Raw genomic sequence first — 26,268 nt, 5'->3', positions numbered from 1 at the left:
TTTCCCCTTTGAATATTCCAAATATAACATTTTCTGATTAAGTCATGTGGGATATGCCAACAGTAAATTTCTTTGAAAGTGTATAAAGCATGTTAAGAACCAGACATGGAAAAAAGTACTGAAAAATTGTAATTAAGTAAAAGTATCTTTGCTTAAATTCTACTCAAGTAAAAGTACCCATCTAAAAATCGACTCGAGTAAAAGTAAAAAAGTACTCAATTTAAAATGTACTTTGAGTAAAAGTTACTTAGTTACTTTCAATTATTTGATGTAAAAAAAGAAAGGACAAGTCATAAATCAAATTGTTTTTAATTAACTATTAGTCCACATAACCTTTCAGGCAGTATAATGTATAAAGCTTTGTTTGGACTACCCCATAAAACATTTTCAAGTACAAGTGGCATAACTTGTAAATTCTATCATCCATTTTTTTTTCTTTACTGACAAACGCCTACTATTTTTATGCATACTTATTATTTATGTATATATGTGTGTATATACACACAGAGTCTACCTGTAATGTGCAATTTTTCAGAGCCTCTCAATAAGGCAATTTTTCTATACTTTTTCACGGTAGATAATGCAAATAGCCCTCTGTATTTAATCCTACGTTTGTCTAATTTGTATTTCAGTTTTATTTGTTAGGAAAAAAAAAAAAAAAGTGTGTTTCAGGTAGCATGAAATACTAAAATAAGGTCGGTAGGTAGGAAAAAGTTTTTTTTTTCGTTCGAAAAAATTAACACAAGTAAATGTCTTACAAAATAGTATTTTGGCACAGAATCCTTTATACCACACATCATAATAAAAGTGTTTTAAATCTTTAAACGAATAAAAAAAAATATCGCAAGAGTTCGAGTTATGATCTACGGAAGCGTATTGCTGCCACACTCAAAAAAAATGGGCTTAGAATCAAGTAATTACGTGAAAAGATATTGTTAAAGTTATCACGTTTTTACAATATATTTATCATGTAATAACATATCACGTAATTTCATGATACGAAATTATCACGTTATTTCATGATATTTTCATGTAATAACATGAAAACACCTTATCAAGAAATAACGTGAAAATAACGTCCTAGGCTAGGCTACTTCCATTAAAAGCAGACGGCCTAGCCTAGCCTACTGTAGAACTTGGGTCGAGCAAAACCACCGAGCAAAAACATGGCTGAATCCTGAATGACCCCTATTTGTATAAACAGGGGACTACATAGGCGACAAAATGTAGTGTTTTTCCCTGCCATGGAGGTGCACTTGTATACTGAACAGGAAGCAATTTGCATTACAGCCGTGAATGAGGATTCAAAATGGCGGCTCGGCTCAGTTTTCCCTTCCTCCTTCAGTATACAAGTGCGCTTCCATGTTTATGCAGGAGGGCTGATAGAAGTGGCGAAACATTTTACTTATCGTTTCTTTCACAACTTGAATGCGTTGAAACAAAAAATGACAAACTAACGTCGCTTACACTAAAATATCGAGGGAAATTTGTAATAAAAACTTTACGGTCGGCAATTTCGCCGCCGAAATTCTCGGTCGGTCGGGTTACCGGAAACACACTATTTTTTAAAATTTGGCCTTATCTGTTTGACATTTTCTTGCTACTGTAACACGTGAATTTCCCCGATGTGGGATGAATAAAGTGAATCTAATCTAATCTAATCTATTAAAGCCACTAAAGCAGACTTACTGAATGACACATATGAAATGTAAACCAACCAAACTCAAAGTGTCCAGGGCTCTCACGATTTAAAGACAGGTAAGCGATTCCTAAGCAACACTGTGCTCTTCCTTATATAGAAAATATAATTGACAAATTAACTGCATAATGTTTACAACCTGTCAAGAGGTAATGTGCAAACTATTTTGAGACCACCCCATAAAACATTTTTAAGCAAAAGTGCCAAATTCTGAATTACATGGTCCAACTCAAACACCGCAATAAAAGAAAATAAAGCCAAACTCAAAGTATCCAAGACAGTGAAAATGTTCTGATGGCCCATCAGTGACCTCCCAAAGCTCTAGTCTAGGCTACAGCTAACAACCCAGGAGCGAGTCTATACATGAATTAGGATTTTTTCATAAGAGACCAATTGCAACTAAAACCATGCACTCGTATTATTTCTGACTGTCGTTATGATAAAACAAATTTGTAAACGTGAGGTGATTCATTTCATTTAGGCTACTTCACTTGAAACGTTAGTGAGCAGTATGGATGCTAGGCGGCCAAAAGAATTGATAATGAAGGCACATTTTACTCAACAGTGGAAGGTTTTAACCAAACAATAAATATAACGTTTGGGATACACAGGTAAATGCACATATCTACTTACCACCACATGCTTCTGCAGATTTGATGTGGAAGTTTTGTAGACTGAGGCTACATCCACACGACAACGGCAACGAGATTTTTTTTTTTAAAATATCACATCTACATGGGCAACGGATCAGTAAAATATCAAGTACATATGGCAACGCAACGCTTGCTGAAAATGATGCAATACACATGCCACACCTCTACGTGCGCTGTAAGACAGTCCCATCGGACACACCAGAACAATAGAAGTAGACGCATGCGCATAACTGCACATGCGCACAGTGACTATCCCTGTCACTGTCACACGCACACACTTTCTCACTCCCTATCCTATGGATATAGTCCCTTTAAATCACGTGCTCGTTTTTTGAATGGAGACGCAGAAAGAGGAACGAACGGGGGTAGATGGAAGCCGGTACGCCAACATTCTGATATCCTCCAGAATTCTTTAATGGTCCGGAATAAACTGAATGCTACACGTTGATGGATTACTTTGTTCTTCTACGCCCTTTTTGAGGAATGTATTGTTGGACTTAAACCAACATCTGAAGAGGTGAGATCGCTCCTTTTTTTTTTTTCCTATTTGTGACGCCTCACCAAATCCAGGGATACATGTTGGCCGAAACGAATCCGAGATAATCGCAAAAGCAGCTTTTTTTTTTTTCAAAATTTGTGATTTGTTTTTTTCCCATCATGTGCAAGTTCAGATCTTGAAGAATGCAATCAGTATTTCAGATAATAGATTGTTTTGTTGGAAAAGCATAAATTTTTTGTTGCAAATTGTCTCTTTTTGTCAGGACTGTAGCCTGCTGGGGGGTGTGGGTAAATTACCATATGGGCCATTCACATGATGATTTAAGTCTTTTGTTTTGTTTTTTTCGCGAATCAGCTGTATGATACGAGCTGAGCTCGTGGCTACTTAAGCTGCATACAGGCATGTAATTTCACTATTGAATGAATATGGAGCAAGCTAAACAGAGCACAGAGGAGCTGAAACACCGCGAAGCAAACACACACAGTTTTTACATCGGAGATAACCATTTCTAGCAAAAAACAACAACCAAAATGAAGCTAGGATTACATTCCATCGGAGGCATTGGTGTGTGCAAGGCGCCGTTTCTCTTTCTGATGGGGTAAGTTTATTAATCTAAGGCTGTGTGGTTATTTTTGCATGTAACAGAGTGTTGTGGTTTGGTTAAGCCTAGGTCACAACCGGACGTACAATTTTTTGGCCGTGTGATTTTTGGCGTTTCCCAAATCGCTGCGTTTTTTTTTTTTTTGTTCATGGAGAAAGATGCACGTTGGCCATAAGTTTGTATTGCAACCTGAAAAAAACGTAAGCGCCCGTAGAGTTTGTTTGACATGACAAAGAACCTCTGCGGCCGGTCTGCGGTTTGAAAATCAGCACATCACGCGCGCGCTCTCGTGCGTTTCACACGCGTTTTGCATGTAGACCGGCCATAGAAGCACGGTACGGCCGTTTGTGACCGAGGCTTTACATGAAACTAGTGTTGTGTTAGTTGTGTCATCATCGTGCTATCTTTCTTTCTTACGGTGTGAGTAATTTTTCAACCACAAAACGTTAAAGTATACTTTAGGACTTATTTTTGTACTTCATAATTGTTTTGGGCATACTTTGCATGGAAGGAAAATTGACGTGGTGACCTTTGTTTACATGAAAGTAGCATCGTGCTAGCTCGTAGGGGGTAGGGCTTTCCTTAATATCATGCAAATGAGCACCATTATGTGCCCACCCTACACCCAGAGTAGCTGAGATGGAAAACTTTGAGGGTGATTTTCTCCCTTTTCTGTTTTAAGAGGTATACACTTTCAAAAGGCCACACATTCTTCAAATATTGTCAGATCTCCACATGGAAGGCATCATTGGAAAGCTTAGAAACTGTACTTTCTGAATCTGTCAATAACTCAAAATGCCCCCAGGCAGACATGTGTCCCTGGATTCGGGCACATTTTTGCTGGCGGGATTGACTCTGCCCTAAGGGCTATTCTCTCACTCTCTCTCTCACTCTGCACCATTACACAATAAATATGCACAGTAAAAGTATTTTGTAAGCGCGTTTCATGAACCAAGTTATAGGATTTGTTGACAACTAGCATCGAGTTCGTTACACTTCTACCCGGCGTGAAGCACATGTGGTTGTGACGTCATCGTAAACAAATCCGTTCTACTCATCCAGACGACTTCGCAAAAGCTCCGTTGCCAGATTTTTTCACTCTGGAACCCGTTCTCAAAAGATTTTGTTTTGGGGCACCCAAAACACCGGTGCCGTGTGGACTCCAGGCCGAAACGATAAACAATTTTATCAGATTCACCTGAATCCGTTGCCGTGTGGACAGGGCCTGATAGCTCTGTACAGCAGGGCAGGCACATTTTGCATTGCATTATTATGTTATTGCCTCGTTTGCGTTTGAATGCAAAGTACTGGCTGAGATGCGGCCAAGGATTTCCCTCGCTGTCTGGCACATCTGTTCCACGGGAATTCTCTTCTTGGCAATCCTCAACCTCCTCCATGACCTTTATCTCTTGCTCTGCTACCTCGGCACCAGCCATCATCCAACCATACATGTAGGCTAATAGGGATATTCCGTGCGCGCGCCTGCGCCAGTTTCCTTTCAGTTCAGGCCAATTGGGTTTTTTTTTCCCCTGCATTTAATTTTTTTTTACTCAGTAACGGGCGGTTTTTGAGTGTAGCGAAGTAAAATGCTTGGTTCAAAACGTACTTGAGTAAAAGTAAAATTACCCATTTCAAAAACTACTTAAACTACAAATTACACAAAAAATCTACTTCATTACAGTAACGTGAGTAAATGTAATTCGTTACTTTCCACCTCTGTTAAGAACACATCTCAATTTTTTTTTTTTTTTTACAGCCATTTGCGACACAATGCCTCTTGCCTGTTTATGATCAACTCTGTGCATTGTGCACAAACCAACGAGACAACTGGAGTATGCACAGATACACAAACGGGAACATTAGGGGAATATTCATTTTCATAAGCCATGTAAACAGCTTTGTAGGAATACTATCTTTTCCTGAATAAGGGCAAAAACTGCAATATTTTGTGCATATAAACAGAATGAATGTCAACTGTTACACCCCTTATTTTTTCACATTTAAAACAATTAAAACAGTGCTTCTAATATCCTTTAAAAGTACAACCCCAATTCCAAAAAAGTTGGGACAAAGTACAAATTGTAAATAAAAACGGAACGCAATAATTTACAAATCTCAAAAACTGATATTGTATTCACAATAGAACATAAACATATCAAATGTCGAAAGTGAGACATTTTGAAATTTTCATGCCAAATATTGGCTCATTTGAAATTTCATGACAGCAACACATCTCAAAAAAGTTGGGACAGGGGCAATAAGAGGCTGGAAAAGTTAAAGGTACAAAAAAGGAACAGCTGGAGGACCAAATTGCAACTCATTAGGTCAATTGGCAATAGGTCATTAACATGACTGGGTATAAAAAGAGCATCTTGGAGTGGCAGCGGCTCTCAGAAGTAAAGATGGGAAGAGGATCACCAATCCCCCTAATTCTGCGCCAACAAATAGTGGAGCAATCTCAGAAAGGAGTTCAACAGTGTAAAATTGCAAAGAGTTTGAACATATCATCATCTACAGTGCATAATATCATCAAAAGATCCAGAGAATCTGGAAGAATCTCTGTGCGTAAGGGTCAAGGCCGGAAAACCATACTGGGTGCCCGTGATCTTCGGGCCCTTAGACGGCACTGCATCACGTACAGGCATGCTTCTGTATTGGAAATCACAAAATGGGCTCAGGAATATTTCCAGAGAACATTATCTGTGAACACAATTCACCGTGCCATCCGCCGTTGCCAGCTAAAACTCTATAGTTCAAAGAAGAAGCCGTATCTAAACATGATCCAGAAGCGCAGACGTCTTCTCTGGGCCAAGGCTCATTTAAAATGGACTGTGGCAAAGTGGAAAACTGTTCTGTGGTCAGACGAATCAAAATTTGAAGTTCTTTATGGAAATCAGGGACGCCGTGTCATTCGGACTAAAGAGGAGAAGGACGACCCAAGTTGTTATCAGCGCTCAGTTCAGAAGCCTGCATCTCTGATGGTATGGGGTTGCATTAGTGCGTGTGGCATGGGCAGCTTACACATCTGGAAAGACACCATCAATGCTGAAAGGTATATCCAGGTTCTAGAGCAACATATGCTCCCATCCAGACGACGTCTCTTTCAGGGAAGACCTTGCATTTTCCAACATGACAATGCCAAACCACATACTGCATCAATTACAGCATCATGGCTGCGTAGAAGAAGGGTCCGGGTACTGAACTGGCCAGCCTGCAGTCCAGATCTTTCACCCATAGAAAACATTTGGCGCATCATAAAACGGAAGATACGACAAAAAAGAGCTAAGACAGTTGAGCAACTAGAATCCTACATTAGACAAGAATGGGTTAACATTCCTATCCCTAACCTTGAGCAACTTGTCTCCTCAGTCCCCAGACGTTTACAGACTGTTGTAAAGAGAAAAGGGAATGTCTCACAGTGGTAAACATGGCCTTGTCCCAACTTTGAGATGTGGTGTTGTCATGAAATTTAAAATCACCTCATTCTTCTCTTTAAATGATACATTTTCTCAGTTTAAACATTTGATATGTCATCTGTGTTCTATTCTCAATAAAATATGGAATTTTGAAACTTCCACATCATTGCATTCCGTTTTTATTTACAATTTGTACTTTGTCCCAACTTTTTTGGACTCGGGGTTGTATAATGTACAAGTTGGAGTTTTACATGAAATCTATTAAAACTATCAAAATGACCTGTGTGGTAGTTTTATTTATATTTATTTAAAAAAAAAAACCTGTCCTTAAAGTGCATATCACGGGTAAATTCAGGAGCAAGATCAATATAATTCTATTTTATATTAAACTTTGGTCAAATATCTGTCACATTTTGCATTTTGTGCAATTTTTTTACCTTGCGCAATACCAGAAAAATTCAGTTGAAATCAAGCCATTTGAGGTGAATTGGTCCGCCTCTTAAACTTGGCATTTGAATTTCCCGGCAAACACTGATTTTCGTGACGTCGCGTGCGGGACGCCTCCCTCTGAATCCTACGTCAGCGCTGGTTTGTTCATGAGAAAACGACCTGGTGGTTTTCTGCAAATTTCTTCAACGTTATCACGTAATTATTAAAATGGTTAACAGATGTATCGTAGGAGGGTGTAGCAACACCAATCATGATGGGATTAGTACTCATCGTTTCCCAAAAGACCGGACAATGAGAGAGAAATGGGAGCGCTTGGTCTACACAGGCTGTGCACTGAAACCGTGCAAAGCTCACACAGCCTGCTGGCGCTTCCACAGGTGACGTTACGAATCTGGCTCCAGACTCCCTTGGGATTTTTCCAGACGCGTTTTCTTATTTTATTTTTTTTTCTGCTGTAGACAGATGGCCTTGTGCAAAATTATCCTTCTGGAGGAGTGTGTAAAGGGACATACTTTCATATATTTAAAAAAAATAAATAAATTGGTCCAGAATATGCACTTTAATGACCATTTTGAACATCTATATATACCTGAAAAAAAAAAATCAATTCATAAAATCATTTTTAAAACATCATTGTATATATGGCAGAACAGACTCGAGAGCCTTTAAAATTATACATTTTACTTCAAGTGTGTTTTGTAATCAAATGACTATTACAGACACAGTGGATGTCAAAGTTGACAAACCAAGGAGTGAAAACATCCTTTACTTTGGAAGGGAAAAAATAAATAAAATATAATTAATTTACCGGTTCATCTTTGCAACTAGCACATATGGTACGCTGAAGGAATATACTAACTTGAACCAGTCAGTGCGTTTACATGCACATAGAGAAAATCGAATTTCTGCCGTAGCTCGACTGAAATCGAAGTTCTAAATGCCGTGGAAACACCTTAGCTCGGCTGAAATCGAACCGAACCGGATTTCTCGTAACCAAGCTCCGCGACCTAGATTATGCGATTGTAGCTGAGCTACTTAGTGCATGTAAACCCTATCGAGCTACGTAGTCGAGCTACTTACTTCAGCACTGCCCCTTCCGGAAGTGACGAGTGACGAGACCACAAGCGGGAAACACAACAGCCTCGGTCGGCATGTTGTCCATCTTCTCTCTCTCGATGTTGCAGTCCTTGTCGTCGTTCTTCTTGTGAACACGGAACTGATAACTTTGTTTATACTCTTGAATAGCTCTTCATGACGACAACCGGAAGTGTACCAACATGATGGGGCGTGTAGCGCCACCTGTGGCTCGGGTGCACAATGTACCTCACACAATAGCTCGATTTCCTTGTGTGCATGTAGGATTGGATTTCTCTGGCACCCCTGCTGGGACCCTTAGCTCGATTACCGACAGCAGCTCGATTTGGATGTGCATGTAAACGCACTGACTGACTGCTCTACTGAGAAGGAAAATCGTTTTTGTTGACATGAAAATGTACCCCAAATTATAAACTGACCCCACATACAAATGAACAAGGACAACTAGAGCACTGAACAGGAAAGACGAAAAAAGGTATTTGAAAAAAAAAGTGAGGAAGCTGCAATTTTAGCGGTTTCTCCAGCCCTTTTCTTCTTCTTCTCCCTCAGCCTGCAGGGCCTGCTTTAAATGAGACCATATAATGTGCGCTCTAAATGGCCACTGCTGCAGCGAGGGAGATCTGTCTCTTGTAAGGCTCTAAAGCTCTCACATCAGAGTGATGATGCTGTGAAAACACACTGCAGAGACCTGAAAAAGCCTGCCACATATTTACCCCCCTTTCCTGCACGTAAACATTGAGACTAAAAGGTTGAAGGTCAGAAAAAGTTAAATATTTTGGCACCCTGAGGGACGTTTAGATATGCCTAGTGAACGAAAGAATTAGTGCTATTTACCTTGGTTGAGAATTTCATTTAGAGCATCCTTACCGTGCCTCCCACGATCCTGCCGAGTGGATACCATGCCCTCTCATCGAACCAGTTGAGAAATTCATAAAAACCATTAGTACTGAGGTGATGAGTTGACCTGTAGTTGAACCTGTAGGTTGAAAAATAAACAAACAAGTGTGAAGAAAGAAGGAAAGTAGGAGGGGAGAAAAAAAAAACGTCACTGATATGAGCGAGCCTGACTGTCAGGGGCAGAGAAAAAAAAATCTATTTCCATAAAATGTAAATATGCAACTGCAAAGCCTCAAGTCATAACGGAACACAATATGGGAACGACATGCATTTGCATTTTCTGTAATTGGAACACAGTAATCAGGACACTGCATTTGCCAAGCTCTCTTTCCATCCATCTGCGATCGATCTGGACCGTATCCATGCAGAGCCTCAAAAGGAAGTTTTCAAAGAACTGAAATTACAAAGGGTCTGAAGAGAATAACAATGAACCTTTTTGTGGAAATGGAGGATGACGGAACCTGATCCTAAAGTCTGCTCGCTCACCTTCAGAAATGAAGGCAAAGCTGCAAGCTTACATTAGCCGACCTGCTTGATCAGCTTTTAAGTAGACGGACAAGTAAATGAGATGAACAGCAAAATCAAATGTATGAAGGACTGTCATGGTTGTGCAAGAAACCCTTGAATGCCTTGATCAAAAGTATATGAGGTGAGAACAGATTAAAACTTCAGCTCAAGTATTACTAAGAATAAAAATACTTAAACAGAAGAACCTCGGCGGCACGGTGGTGTAGTGGTTAGCGCTGTCGCCTCACAGCAAGAAGGTCCGGGTTCGAGCCCCGGGGCCGGCGAGGGCCTTTCTGTGCGGAGTTTGCATGTTCTCCCCGTGTCCGCGTGGGTTTCCTCCGGGTGCTCCGGTTTCCCCCACAGTCCAAAGACATGCAGGTTAGGCTAACTGGTGACTCTAATGGCCCTTTTCCACTACCCTTTTTCAGCTCACTTCAGCTCGCTTCAGCCCGACACGGCTCGCGTTTCGACTACCAAAAAACAGCACAACTCAGCTCGCTTCAGCCCTGCTTAGCCCCTAAAACTCGCACCGTTTTGGAGTGGGGCTGAAGCGAGCCAAACTGTGCCGAGTGAGGCTGGGGGCGTGAGCAGACACTCCCCTGTGCACTGATTGGTGAGGAGGAGTGTCCTCACATGCCCACACATGCCCCGCGAGCACGCTGGGATCTGTAAACACCGCAAACCCGGAAGGAGAAGAATTACGAATTACGAGAATTATGAAGCCTTATGCGCCTCGCCTCATCTATACGCTCTTGCCAGTATCTGTTGGCGTTGTCGGTGACAACAAGCCACAGCACCAAGACCAGCAACACTCACGACTCCATGTCCTCCATGTTTATTGTTTACTATCCGGGTTGTGAGACTACCGCTTAAAAGATCACTGATGTCACTGTTTGCGCCGCTTAACGACATCACGTGACGTCCACCCACTTTCGCTAACTCTACCCAATGTGTCCACCCACTTCCAGCCAGCACGGTTCAGCACGGTTGTAGTCGAAATGCAACTCCAACAGCCCCGCTCAGCTCGACTCAGCACGGCACGGCTCAGCCCAACTCAGCCGCGTTTGTAGTGGAAAAGCGGCATAAATTGACCGTAGGTGTGAATGTGAGTGGTTGTCTGTGTCTATGTGTCAGCCCTGTGATGACCTGGCGACTTGTCCAGGGTGTACCCCGCCTTTCGCCCGTAGTCAGCTGGGATAGGCTCCAGCTTGCCTGCGACCCTGTAGAACAGGATAAAGCGGCTACAGATAATGAGATGAGAAGAACCCCCCAAACACACACACACACACACATACTGGTGTTTCATGTCTTTCTGCTGTAAATAATCAGTCTATTTTCACCTTGTTAAGCAGACAGATTGTTCAGGAGTGGCCCTTTTAGACCTTGGACTCTACACCACCTCCAGATGTCAGCTATTTCTCTAGCAGCCATCAATTTGTGCAAAAGGTATAAATCCTTTCTACAGCCGCATCACAGAACCAAGTGGAGTGGAATCATTTGTTCTGACAAGCTCAGAGCCGCCTACTCCGCTCTGGAGACTGGTTTAAAAAAAATAGCACAATTAATCTTATCGTTATTGTACAAACTCGGGCTGAAACTACCAATCAGTCTGAACCAATTAATCTGTTGATTTAAAAAAAAAAAAAAAAAAGTGGCTGTATTTTTAAAATAAATACAAAAAAAAAAAAGTTATTTAAAATAAATATCTGCTACCTTTTTGCTCAGTGAAACTCGCAGATGCCAAGTTAATTTTGCTTGTTGCGTGTGCGTGCGTGAGGCGATGCATGAGATCTGTGAATTCAGTCGTTTTGGGATTGACACTGATGTGAACCGAAAGCAGGATTGACGACTTGTGTGTCCAGAGAGTCCTTGAAAGTTTGTGAATCTTTAGAATCCACTAAAGGGATACCACAGACTCCACATCTCCACTCTAACGTCACTTGCCCTAAAAGCAAAATATCACCATATCCTGCTCAGAGAGGCTCGTTTCTCAACAGGTTTCAGCAACCCAACACCACCATTTCGTTCAGCAGTTGCCCAATCCATAGAGTCTTCCCAAACCACACAAAAACCCCACCCCTCCTAAAGGCCAATTTATGCTGACAACGCAGTCCTCGCAGATGGCGTCGCAGACAGCGTCTGCATAGCCCCCCCACCTTCACAGACGCTCTGCGCGCACCTCCCAAAAATTGTGACCACCGCAGAAGCCTTGCAGACAGTGTCGCAGACAAGAGGGCTCTGATTGGTCCACTCTACATCCGCTGTACACGCACTTCCGCTTCCCTACTTTCCCGGTTTGGTTTGTTTTCACAACCGGCATTTTTAAAAACACGAGCGAAGATGGAGCAGCACGAAGAGCAGTTGATCGAGGAAGTGAGGAAGTACGGACATCTATACGACTCCAGTTCTAGTCATAAGTATCCGGAGGATAAACACTCCACTAACCACACCCACCAACTACTCCTAGCGATTTCGCGACTTCGCGCCACCTTGCGTTGTGGCGGTGAATAACATCGCGCACGCCTATTACTCCCCGCTCAACGATAAATTACAACTGTCTGCGAAAAGCTATCTGCGAAAGCCTTGTCGCAAGAGCATGCAGAGGCCCTAATGCAGCGTTTCTTTATTTTTATTTTCTACATCGTAGAACAATTCCGTAGTAAACAAGAAAAAGCATAAACAAAGCAAAAATGTTTTATTTGAGATTCTTCAAAGTAGCCACCTTTTGCTTTGGTGACAGCTTTGTACACTCCTGGGATCTTCTCAACCAGCTTCATGAGGAAGCCACCTGGAATGCTTTTCCAACAGTCTTGAAGGAGTTCCCAGATATGCTGAGCACTTGTTGGCTGCTTTTCCTTCCCGCTGCAGTCCAAACCTTCTCCTTTGGGTGATTGTGGAGCCCCCAGAGCCCCATTTGATGCCACATTCTTACTTTCCTCTTTGTTTAAATAGCCCTTACATGATCTGGAGGTGTGTTTTGGGTCACTGTCCTGTTGAAAACCCGAAATGATGGTTCCACTAAGCATAAAAAACAGGGTGGCATGTCGCTGCGGTAGTGATGCTGATGAAGTGTGCGTTCAATTTTAAACAAATTGCCAAAAGCACCCCCACACCATCACACCTCCTTCATGCTTCACTGTGGGAACCACACATGCAGATACCATCCGCTCCCCTTTTGTGTATCTCGCAGTGACACGGCAGTTGGAACAAACAAAATAAATAAATAAATAAAAAGGTGTCAGTTCCTTGTGTTTCTTGGCCCGAGCATCTCTTTGTATTGGCCTCCCTCAGTAATGGTTTCTTTGCAACAATCTGAGCATTAAGGTTGATTCTTGAGGCCTCAGAAAGATCTCCTCCAAACAGTTAATGTTGAGATGTGTCTGCTACTTGAACTCGGAAGCATTCATATAGGCTCTAAACTGAGATACAGTTAACTGATTGCTGATGCTGGTAACTAATGAACATTTTCTGCAGCAGAAGCAAGTCTTGGCCTTCCTTTCCTGGGACAGTCCTCATTAGCGCCAGTTTCATCATCGCGTTTGATGGTTTTTGCAACTGCACTTTAAGTTCTTACAGTTTTTGCAGACTATGACCTTCATGTCTTAATGATGGACTGCCGTTTCTCTTTGCTTCGTTGAGCAGTTCTTGACATAGTACGGGTTACTACAGTTTTCAAATGCAGCTATTCACTGTAGTTTTTATAAATTTACTGTTTGATCTCAAACACATTAAGAAGGCAAGAAATCGCACCAATTTAACTTTTGACGAGGCACAACTTAATTGAGAAGCATTCCAAGTGACTACCTCATGAAGCTGGTTAAGATAATGCCAATAGTGTGCAAAGCATCATCAAGGTAAATGGGGGATACTTTGAAGAACCCAAAATATAAAACATGAACACTTTTTTAAAGCACATAATTCCTAATATGTTCCATAATGTCATTTCATAGTTTTGATGGCTTCAGTACACATTTTCTACATTGCAGAACAAGCCAAAATACAAAAAACCTCGGAATGAGTAGGGGTGTACAAACTTTTGATTGGTACTCTGTGCACGCGCACGTTCACATGTTGGCTTGAAGGTATGAAGTTTGTGTTGGGGAAAAAAAAAATTTGTATTTTTCATATGAAGCACATCGCAGATCTGAGTGACATATTTAAATAAAGCCTTGGCCACAACCGGCCGTACGTGCTCCTACAGCCGGTCTACGTGCAAAAAACGCACGGAGGGCGCGCGTGTGACGTGCTGATTTTCGAGCCGCAGACCGGCCGCAGAAGTTCTTTGTCATGCCAAACAAACTCTATGGGCGCTTACGTTTTTTTCAGGTTGCAAGACAAACTTACGGCCAACGTGCGTCTTTCTCCACGAACAAAAAAAAAAAAAAAAAAAAAACAAAACAACACGCACGTCCGGTTGTGACCTAGGCTTAATATTGGCTGGCGTTGAGTGGTCTATCAGATATATTCCATTCAGCGGAGGTGGACAAAAAAACCCATCTTCATTACTTAAGTCAGAGTACAGATCCCACTGGTCAAATGTTACTCCAATACAAGTGAAAGTTGTCCAGTCAAATTTTCACTTAAAGTACTGAAGTACTTGCTTTGAAAAATACTTGAGTACATTTTCTGTCAACGCATCATTGTATTATTGCCACAACGCTTACAAAACCTAACGCCGTTACCAAAGACAGAAATGTGAATTCACAAAATGAACACATGCTGTGCATCATGGTGGTTTAATGTTAAGCTAGCTAGTCAGTGAAGCTCCACCTGACATGCTAGCAAACTCTTTTCAAACTCAAAATCATACTGGGCCGCTAACACTACTAGAAAAGAAAGATGTCTACATTCTGCTTATTTGGCAAGGTTATGCTAAAACATATTTCTGAAAGGACTTCAGATAAGTTAACGTTATTCATGTTAGCGTAACTCCGTTTTTACACGCTAACTAACAGTGTCCAAGTTAACTAGCTATGTGTTAACATTAGCCGTGGACAAGGCGATGGCAACTTGGCGGGCAAATCCATAGAAAGTCATTTGACTAACCAGACTGCATAGCTATTGCAACGTTATCACTAGCTCTAAAAACACAGACAACTTCGTTGCACGCTCTCTCTCGGAATAAAACATTTACATCCTTCAATATGCTTCCGCAGGTCAGACGGTGAGTTTTTGTAGACCGTGATGTGCTCCGTTTTAGGCAAACAAAGCAAACATTTAAAACGAAATGAATCTTTCATCCTTTCAGAAAACTGAAACATGGGTTCTAGGTATGGCCCTGGGTGCGTGCATTCCCCAGAAGAACAGCCTCCTTCCATTCTGCCATCAACTGATTGTGTTCAAATAATGCTGCTGAGAAATCATTGGATGTGACGTGACTCTAGTGATTACTGATCGGCTGTCTTAGCGTCACTTGCGAAAAAAACAAATCACGTTTCAGAAAAGAACAAACATCCACTTTCAAAGCTGCTTCATAGTAACGAGGACCTTGCCAGAAATGTAATGGAGTAAAAAAGTACGATATTTGCCTTTCAAAATGTAGTGAAGTTAAAGTCATAAGTTTCAAAAAAATTTAAAAAATACTCTAATAAAGTACAGATACTCAAAAAGTGTACTTAAGTACAGTACAAGTAAATGTACTTTGTCACTGTCCACCTCTGCCATTCAGCTAGCATCCCCTTGTCCACACTAGGGATTTTGTACCGATACGAAACTACTTTCGTACCGCAACACCTGTCCACACTAGCAACTATACCGGTACTGTAGCGGTATAACTGTATCGGTATGAAACCCACAAATGTATGGGTTTCGTACCGGTACAGTAGCGCGTCGCTGTAGTGTGGACAGATGAAGCGGCTCTGTATCGATACAAATATAATGCGCAAAGTCACACACCTCAATCGATGTCTTTGCTGAATAAAATAGTGAAGAACGGAGATTCGTTTTCTTTGTTTCTTTCTCAACTGCCTCGCGCATTTTACACGATTCGACTGAATAAGTGACCACCAGAAATACAGACTGTACATTGACAACAAAAAGCGCACACACATTGTTTCATCCGCCATATTCTCGGAAGGAAGTTACTCGGTAACCACGGAAACATTTCACGCACGCGCATTTCAACTACCGTGAAAGAAAACCGCAAACATTTCTCGCTAGTGTGGACAGATGCACTAAACTGTACCGGTATACTTTGTATCGATACGGTTATACCACTATCGTACCGGTATATGTGAACACAGCTTAAAAGCTCCGCGAGTTTTTGTGCTAGAGAGACATTCAAGTAACACCACTAGAAACCTTGAATCTTCAGTACTTCAGCCAGCAGCAGCCTCTTAACGACACCCATCAGCTATTCACATATTAAGCGCATGGAACATCAGTGTCGTCATTCGCTCATTGTGTAGCAAGGGGAAGTGAGAACACACCCCATTTCACCAGTATAAACAAGTGCACATGTTCACTTGTTTCCATACCAACTGAGAAACTTTTACCCCTTTTCCACCAAATCAGTTCCAGGGCTGGTTCGGGGCCAGTGCTGGTGCTGGTTCACAACTCGTTCAACTTGCGAGCCAGCTGAGAACCAGTTTGCTTTTCCATAGCTCACGATGCTAAGGGAAGCCACGTCATTACGTCGTTGTATACATCAGTTACGTCGCTACGTTTGTATAAACCTTGGCACGAATATCAAAGAAAAAACAACACCACAGAAGAAGCAGCAGCAACAACAATAATAATAATAATAATGGCTGACTTCACGTTTGTACAGCTGCTGCTTCTTGTTGCTTAAAAATGGCAATTTTTCGCGGTTTTGTTATTGTTCTTAACAACTCCGCCCCCCCGCTGACGTAAGCGGTTCTTTCCTCTGGCCCAGCAGAGAGTTGGTGCTAGCCTGGAACCGGTTTTTCTGGCCCCAGAGCCAGTTCTTTGTCAGTGGAAACAGAAAACCCGGTTCCAAACTAAGCACTGGCCCCGAACCAGCCCTGGAACTGCTTTGGTGGAAAAGGGGCATTTGAGGAATGGCCAATGCAAGGAAGATCTCACTAGCGGTTGTTGGTGTGCTTTTCCGGTTAGTGTATAGGGAGAACTACATTACATTTAGCAGACACTTTTATCCAAAGCGACTTACAATTGAGAAAAACAATCAAGCTACAGTAAAACATAGGAAGTCACAGAGTAAGGCCCTGTCCACACGGCAACGGATTCAGGTGAATCTGATAAAATTGTTTATCGTTTCGGCCTGGCGTCCACATGGCACTGGCGTTTTGGATGCCCCAAAACGAAATCTTTTGAGAACGGGTCCCAGAGTGGAAAAATCTGGCAACGGCCCCATTGCGAAGTCGTCTGGATGAGTAGAACGGGTTTGTTTACGATGACGTCACAACCATATGACTGTCAGTGCTTCACGCCGGGTAGAAGTGTAATGAACTCGATGCGAGTTGTCAACAAATCCTATAACTAGTCCAAACACTGCGGAAGCAGTAACCAAAACCGCGCACTGCCCATGCGCTTTCCAAAAACAAAACCAATCCCGCCAGCAAAAATAGGGGAAAAAAAAAAAAAGGAGCGATCTCACCTCTTCAGATGTTGGTTTAAGTCCGACAATACATTCCTCAAAAAGGGCGTAGAAGAACAAAGTAATCCATCAACGTGTAGCATTCAATTTATTCCGGACCATTAAAGAATTCTGGAGGATATCAGAATGTTGGCGTACCGGCTTCCATCTACCCCCATTCATTCCTCTTTCCACGTCTTTCGTTTTATGCTACCGATTAATAATCAAAACTTTATGTGGCTAAAGCTACAGAAGAAGGGGTTTATGCGCATGCGTCTACTACTACTTCTATTGTTCTGGTGTCTCCAATGGGACTGTCTTACAGCGTACCTAGAGGTGTGGCATGTGTATTGCATCGTTTTCAGCAAGCGTTCCGTTGCCATATGGACCTGAAATGTAACTGATCCGTTGCCCATGTGGACGCGATACTTAAAAAAAAAAAAATCTCGTTGCCGTTGTCGTGTGGATGTAGCCTAAGAAGAGAGAGAGTGCATGTTAGATGGTTAGTGGGCTGTTAGGATAGGAGGTGCTCTTTGAAGAGAAAGAACTAGTTGATCGAAATATGCCGTGTTATTTTCGTCAAGTTTTGAAAACATTTTTCTGTTGCCAAACTGTTTCACTGATTTACAGTAATTAGTTACCCAAGTCAACATGCCCTGCATGGTCACAGTTTATCATCATTGCTAACTTTAGATTTATTATAGTCCGTGCATAAGTCTATGCATAAGATCGTGAAACGTAGCTTTGGCTGTTAGGGCGTCTTTTCTTTGCAGTAACTTTCCAAGCAGAGAGGTGTGGGGGCAGGGAGGTACAGGGCCAGGGTCTTTGTCTTTGACAAATGGACTACTGACAGTGACGGGGGGGATTACAGGTGAATTACACATACCTCATCAATATTCATTTGAAAGGGCAACTGGCTTTGGAGAAAACAAAAGGTAGTCTGAAGTTTCTACAATTAGTATTGAAACTACAGAACATTTCTGAATGCTGTTCTTACTTTTATGTCGCCAACACCTATGTTTACAAGGTTCAGACTTCAAAAAGTCTCATGCAGATATATAGTGTGGTTTTTTTTTTTTACAAGGTTTGAAGACTCTGAAAATAGTTTTTGTAAGGTTGTGTTTGCACTTAATTTAAATAAAGCCAAAAAAAAAAAAAAGTGTTTCAGGTAACATGAAATACTAAAATAGGGTCGTAGGTAGGAAAAAGGGTTTTTTTTTCTTAATTTTTTTTATTTTGTTCGAAAAAATTAACACAAGTAAACATCTTACAAAATAGTATTTTGGCACAGAATCCTTTATACCACACGCCATAATAAAATAAAGTGTTTTAAATCTCATCTCATTATCTCTAGCTGCTTTATCCTTCTACAGGGTCGCAGGCAAGCTGGAGCCTATCCCAGCTGACTACGGGTGAAAGGCGGGGTACACCCTGGACAAGTCGCCAGGTCATCACAGGGCCGACACATAGACACAGACAACCATTCACACTCACATTCACACCTACGGTCAATTTAGAGCCACCAGTTAACCTAACCTGCATGTCTTTGGACTGTGGGGGAAACCGGAGCACCCGGAGGAAACCCACGCGGACACGGGGAGAACATGCAAACTCCGCACAGAAAGGCCCTCGCCGGCCCCGGGGCTCGAACCCAGGACCTTCTTGCTGTGAGGCGACAGCGCTAACCACTACACCACCGTGCCGCCTGTGTTTTAAATCTTTAAACGAATTAAAAAATTGAAAAATTCTGACTAGTCACACGACAACGAGATTTTTTTTTTTTTTTTAAATATCGCGTCCACATGGGCAACGGATCAGTAAAATATCAGGTTCATATGGCAACGCAACGCTTGCTGAAAACGATGCAATACACATGCCACACCACTACGTGCGCTGTAAGACGGTCCCATCGGAGACACCAGAACAATAGAAGTAGACGCATGCGCATAACTGCGCATGCGCACAGTGACTATCCCTGTCACTGTTACACGCACACACTTTCTCACTCCCTATCCTATGGATATAGTCCCTTTAAATCACGTGCTCGTTTTTTGAATGGAGACGCGGAAAGAGGAATGAACGGGGGTAGATGGAAGCCGGTACGCCAACATTCTGATATCCTCCAGAATTCTTTAATGGTCCAGAATAAACATCTGAAGAGGTGAGATTGCTCCTTTTTTTCCCCTATTTTTGCTGGCGGGATTGACTCTGCCCTAAGGGCTATTCTCTCACTCTCTCTCACTTTGCACCATTACACAATAAATATTCAGTGAAAATATTTTGTAAGCACGTTTCATGAACCAAGTTATAGGATTTGTTGACAACTTGCATCGAGTTCGTTACACTTCTACCCGGCGTGAAGCACTCACAGTCATGTGGTTGTGACGTCATCGTAAACAAATCCGTTCTACTCATCCAGACGACTTCGCAACGGCTCCGTTGCCAGATTTTTTTCACTCTGGAACCCCGTTCTCAAAAGATTTCGTTTTGGGGCACCCAAAACGCCGGTGCCGTGTGGACGCCAGGCCGAAACGATAAACAATTTTATCAGATTCACCTGAATCCGTTGCCGTGTGGACAGGGCCTGAGACAGGGGAAAGAATTCTGGCATCCCGACAGCAATAATACACCAGTTAGCACCCAGCCAAATGGCTACTCAGATAAACACTCGACTATTCGCACGGAATTTTACGGCACCAATTTACACATTTGATCTGATGCAAACAGCGGATGTGTGTCGAAACATTCTTACATCAAAAAATAAACATCACATCTTGGAAAAAAATAAAAATATACTGTATTAATGAATATTGTCCATGCAGGATTCATGAAACCAGCCTAGCCCTTTCCAGACTTCCCAAGAATGATAATGTTAAATCAATGTATTTTTACTATAGTAAAAATTAGTCTTTTAATTCAAAGTCTTTTTTTAACTATAAAAACATATTAAATATCTTACAGAACATTTTGGTACAATTTTTTCAATAGTACACATCATGTCATATATTATACGAGATGTTATCAAAATATTCTGACTGTGACTAAGAAAAATCACTCTGTTTTAAATCTTTAAACGTGTTAACGCTTTGGCACAACATGAGACACAACTGGTAACATAGAAGTAGAATTATTTTCCCTTTGCCACCTTGCCAAATGGTCACTGGCAAACAGGCACAGTTCGCATTTCCTTACAGTCCCTACATAATGGTAGTACAGTTTTGTAACGTTTGGTAAGGTCAGGATCAGTTTCTGCATCTCCATTTCCACAGTTGCTGCAGATATCCACCGTCAGTGGCCGCCATGATGTTAGTTTATCAGACGACTCACGATCGACGTGAATACCGTGAGAGTTCGAGTTATGATGTTCTGCACAAGATGGCTGCGCCCATGTTTATGCAGGGGGGCTGATAGAAGTCGAAACATTTTACTTTTTATCGTTTCTTTCACAACTTGAATGTGTTGAAACAAAGACTTATGACAAACTAACGCCGCTTACACTAAAATATCGAGGGAAATTTGTAATAAAAACTTTACGGTTGGCAATTTCGACGCGGAAATTCTCGATCGGTCGGGTTACCGGAAACGCACCTTTTTTTTTTTATTTGGCCTAAAAACAATTTCATTACATTGCACTTTACTCTCATATTATTATTGCTGAGGGCATCCAGAATAACACCATGTGTGTCACTTTTGCATGGATGTTTTTAGTTAGATGAAATACTTAATGTCAAGGTTTATCAGACTGCCACAGAGTGTCGGACAGGCCCAGGACCTCAGAGTGTTCAACGAGTTGAAGATGAATTCAGTATCATTCTTGCTGGATGGAATATATCTGATATACCACAAAAAAAGCCATTATTGTTATTATTATTATTACCACCACACATTCGATAGAACAATTATAGATTTTACAAAAAGTTAAGGCGGGTGGTGTAACGTACCAATATTGAATGCTGAGTCTGATCAAATGTAATTCAATGTTCTGTCAATCTAATGTACAAAGTCAAAGTTCTTTTAAAAAAAAGGCCAAAAAGCCTGAACAGGCTTTTTAATTTGAATTTTCCCACACCATCCCTACTTATTCTGATTTGGGGTTGTAATTTATTTATTATTATTATTATTATCTCATCTCATTATCTCTAGCCGCTTCATCCTTCTACAGGGTCGCAGGCAAGCTGGAGCCTATCCCAGCTGACTACGGGCGAAAGGCGGGGTACACCCTGGACAAGTCGCCAGGTCATCACAGGGCTGACACATAGACACAGACAACCATTCACACTCACATTCACACCTACGGTCAATTTAGAGTCACCAGTTAACCTAACCTGCATGTCTTTGGACTGTGGGGGAAACCGGAGCACCCGGAGGAAACCCACGCGGACATGGGGAGAACATGCAAACTCCACACAGAAAGGCCCTCGCCGGCCACGGGGCTCGAACCCGGACCTTCTTGCTGTGAGGCGACAGCGCTAACCACTACACCACCGTGCCGCCTATTATTATAATAATAATAATAATAATAATAATAATAATCTCTTAGGACATTATGTTCAAGCCTATAAAAAACACTAAAAACAGTACATATTAAGACCCCGTCCACACGTAGCCAGGTATCTGCTACATCAAAGATATTTTTCTACGTTTTGGCCTGTCATCCACATGAAAACACATCAAAAACGAATATTTAAAAAAACTCCGGGCAAAGTGAAGATTTTTGAAAACTCCGTGTATGCCTTTTTGTGTAGACAAAGATAACCGGAGTTTTGCGTTTTAGAACGTCACAATCTGCGCCAAAAAAATGACAAATCTGCCCCGACGTCAAACGTGCGACCTTTGTTTACTGCAGAAGCCAGATTAAGCATGGACAAAGAGTAATGGATCGGAGTAGTGCCTTGAAAGCGTTCATTATTGTGCAGGTGCTATTCTGATGTGATTAGGGGGTAGGATTTGGGGAAATAATGCCATCTACAGGTTTGGGGAAATAATGCCATCTACAGGTTTGGAATGCTTATGAATGTGATTGAAAACGCAGATGTTCGGTTATGTGTGGAAGGGATTTTTTTCGAAGACGAGGTGGTGTGGATAAAACATTTTTATAAACGGAGGGGGGGAAAATGTTCGGTTTTAAAAATACCCGGCTACGTGTGTACATGGCCTAAATAGCTGAACTGTTGCGGTAGTTAAAATGACAAGCGTGAAAAAATAAACAGGGATGGGATTGCAAGAGGAGCTTGATACCCAGTAGAACATTATCAGTGATTTGCAACATGAAAGTAACTCTCATTCTTCTCTTCTTTTTTTCTGCAGTGAAACAAGCAGCTTTATTTTTTCTGCCCCGAGTGGACACTCGCGTTCCATGCACACAAAGGCAGACACCTAAAAGGCCCAAGTACGTTTCAGCAGATGAGATCTGGGCACTGTACGTGTATGACAAAACTTGCATCCTCACAGCACCCAGAGAGAGTATATAAAACACAGAGAGTATACTTTGGAGACACTCCTGCGCACATCTGCGTCGTGCGAAGCCGGATCAGTATACTTGGGCCTTCATGCAACCGCCCATACATGTTGACAAAACACGCAGACGTATAAACCAGGCTTTATATTCACACCTGGTCTTCCGTATAATATTTTCTCCCCTGTGGCTGAATAACAAATGGCGTGCAGAAGGTGTACAACATATTTTATATCCTTGCTAACGAGCAGAAATGTAGCTAAGAGGAAGTCATTTGGGATTCAGCCTGCGTGCAAGTTGGCACCACTTGTTTAAAAACGACGATGCACCGATGTTAACCTCTTGATGTTATAATTTTGTTTAAGGAGAGAAACACTCGCATTATTTGACATCAACTGTAAAAGACAGACAAAAACAGAAATAACATTCGTTTTCAGATTGTCATCACATCCAGTCCAATACATGAAAGTACTTTTTCCATCCTCATGATATTCAACACCTTTATTACATATTAATGCTTTCGCCAAGATTGCGTAGCTCTAAATTGTAGTCATTAATGAGGTGTCTGCATTCAGGCCTCCACTGACAGTAATTTGACTTTATAATGCATTAATGACAATAATAACAAAAAAAAAAAAAAAAAAACAGCAGGTCTGGTACATCAGTGGTGAAGTGGATAAAGAAAACTTCATTAGCTGAAACCAAGAGCAACACATTTCTAAGCTAAATGCATTAGCCAGTTTGTGCTGCTCAAATTGCACGACATAAAAAAGGAAATTACAGAGATGCCTAAACAAGTTTGTCTGCTTAAAAGCTATTATAAGTTCCCTTTTTTGGCTTGCATTTTATTTCAATGTCATGACCGATTTTACACTAAGCGAGGATTTTATAGCTGCTTTAAAAGTGGCTCAGTCAATATGATTTTAGAAAAGTTTTTAAGTGGAGCAGTTCGGGTGTTCATCACGACTGAGCAGTAACGCAATAAACATCATCTTGTGATCTCGCATGGCATGATCCGTCTCTGGCTGCATCAAACCCCTCCTAAAGTCACTTTCACAGCATGAAGAGAAAGTCAGCCAGCCATATCGGGGGGAAAAAAAATAAAAAGACTCCAATTTGTAGAAGACAACATTTACATCCTGTCATTTATTCAAACAGCCCAAACATATGCAGTGAGCGTGCATACTGTTTAACACTACACAGTATAATCTAATATGCATAAAGTACAGGAGTAGGACGGAGCTGAGGTGGAGGAGTTGCATGCTTCGGTCTTTAAGATGAATATTGGCTTTGCTGTCGTCATGGTAACTGAATGGAATGAGGAACCTTTTTTGTTTATATCCAGCCACCTGATTAATGACGACCCATCAGATAACACAACCCCTGCCCAGGAGAACATGGCAGTGTTCGGTAGGGCTGCAACGATTCACCACAGTGCGGTACAGCAGGTATGAACTTGATTTTCCATCCATGTAGCTGTATTTTCGGTTCAATTCGGCGACACTTTTTACTTCAATCTTTACTGATTTATAAACGCGCCTTGACCACGTAACCATTACACTTGTGTTGTTAAACTGATATGAGAAAGCGATTGGCTGGAATGGAGCACAGCTTTGCTTCTAAATAAAACGTGCAATTTAATTGGTTTGGGTCCTTGGTCTTGTCCAATCAGAGTAGCCGACACTTTACATGGTAACGCCATTGCTGGGCACCAGAGTGGCGGAAGCCAAACTTAAAGATCCTTCGTCTCATCTTAAATCGAAAGTTTGGCTATATTTTGGGTTTCGAGAAGACACGAAGGACATTGCAAAGTGCCACACGTGTTATGTTGATATGAAGAATGAGGGAGGGTCAACTACAAACCTCGCAAATCATTTAAAATGAAAACACAATGTGGACGTAAACGAAGTAAGTGCTGCCGAGTTGAAAACTGAAAGGTGGTGTTTACATTAGACCGTATCAGCGGATCATCAGATTAACGTTTTTAAAACGATTCGCGTGCACACAGCAACGCCAATACACGGATACGCTAATCACATGACTAATTAGACGGCACGTCACATGATCCCAGTGCATATCGGGCATGCGCAAGTCACTCACCACTTGCAAGTGGAAGGATGGCAAGCGAACACCTTCTCCAGCAGATAAACACACCTGGCTGTGATGTTCATGTTCTCACTGAGTTTAAGCGCCTGAAGGAGGTAAACAAGTTGAAATGTGTAAATAAACCTCAGTGCGGCTCAGCGCTTCCTCCTGCGCTCCAAATCACTCCTCCCTGAACAGCGAGTGCCCTCTGGAGGGTGCGCACTCCGGCCCTGCGCAGCTCACAGAGCGCGCGAGTGAAGCGCACGAGCAGTGATTCGGGACTGAGCCGCTGTGTGTGTGATCCCAGCGCCAGCGAATCAGGAAGGTGGATGTCACAGTGACGTTGTCCAATGACGACGTCAGCTAGAGCTCAGCACTGCGTTTCCTCGTTCCTCAATGTTTACACAGCACCGGATCAGATACGAACTGGGTTGAATACGTGGGCCCTGGCGGATTCAAGTTGTTCCGCCTGTGGGGTCGTTTCCCGGCGTTTTAATGTGCACGGACAGTGCATCCGCGACGAAAACGAGACTGATACGGTCTAGTGTAAACACCACCAAAGTGTTATGAAAAGTAGTAAAACCAGATATGCGGGGACAGTTAAAACTGACTGCTGTTGCCAACAGACCAAAACTGAATGAAACTAGAAATAAAACTATTTTGAAGGCGAGGTAGCCACCAATAGCCTATGACATGCGGCCAAACTCGACCGTACAGAATGAGGTATTTAAAAAACAGAAATGTCCTTGAGCCAAGACATTCCATTCCTAGTAGGGCATTCATTCATTCATTCATCTCATTATCTCTAGCCCAGGGGTGTCAAACCTGATCCATAAAGGGCCGTGTGGCTGCAGGTTTTCATTCCAGCCATGCAGCAGCACCCTGATTTGGCTTATTCAATCAACTGACACACCCACCCTTTAATCAAGGGTGGGTGTGGCTGCAAGTATTTGACTGTGTGAAGACAGTTCAGTTGATTGAATGAGCCAAGTCAGGTGTGCTGCTGCATGGCTGGAATGAAAACCTTTATGGATCACAAAGCCCTTTATGGATCAGGTTTGACACCCCTGCTCTAGCCGCTTTATCCTGTTCTACAGGGTCGCAGGCAAGCTGGAGCCTATCCCAGCTGACTACGGGCGAAAAGCGGGGTACACCCTGGACAAGTCGCCAGGTCATCACAGGGCTGACACACAGACAACCATTCACACTTCAGCAAATGCCCAGGAATTCATCAATTTAAGTTGCCAAAATATCCTGATGTTAACTTATTTTATATATTTTAAGCATTTTACACCTACATATCCTGTTCCCTAGTGAGCATTTGGAAAGTTTTCATCTTTCCAGACAAATTTCAAT

General features: G+C 42.0%; 1 protein-coding gene across 1 annotated transcript in view; it reads right to left on the bottom strand.

Annotated features, from left to right (window-relative positions):
- The window catches only part of stt3b (STT3 oligosaccharyltransferase complex catalytic subunit B), a 103,483-nt gene that overhangs the window by 32,369 nt on the left and 44,846 nt on the right, over window positions 1-26,268 (bottom strand). Inside the window, exon 2 of the mRNA XM_060922276.1 lies at window positions 9,281-9,389. Coding sequence (XP_060778259.1) covers window positions 9,281-9,389 — 109 coding nt within the window. The remainder of the gene's footprint in view (window positions 1-9,280; window positions 9,390-26,268) is intronic.

The sequence above is a fragment of the Neoarius graeffei genome, chromosome 5, assembly GCF_027579695.1.
Source record: "Neoarius graeffei isolate fNeoGra1 chromosome 5, fNeoGra1.pri, whole genome shotgun sequence".
NCBI classification, from domain to species: Eukaryota; Metazoa; Chordata; class Actinopteri; order Siluriformes; family Ariidae; genus Neoarius; species Neoarius graeffei.
This window is presented reverse-complemented; position numbering and strand designations above follow the sequence as displayed.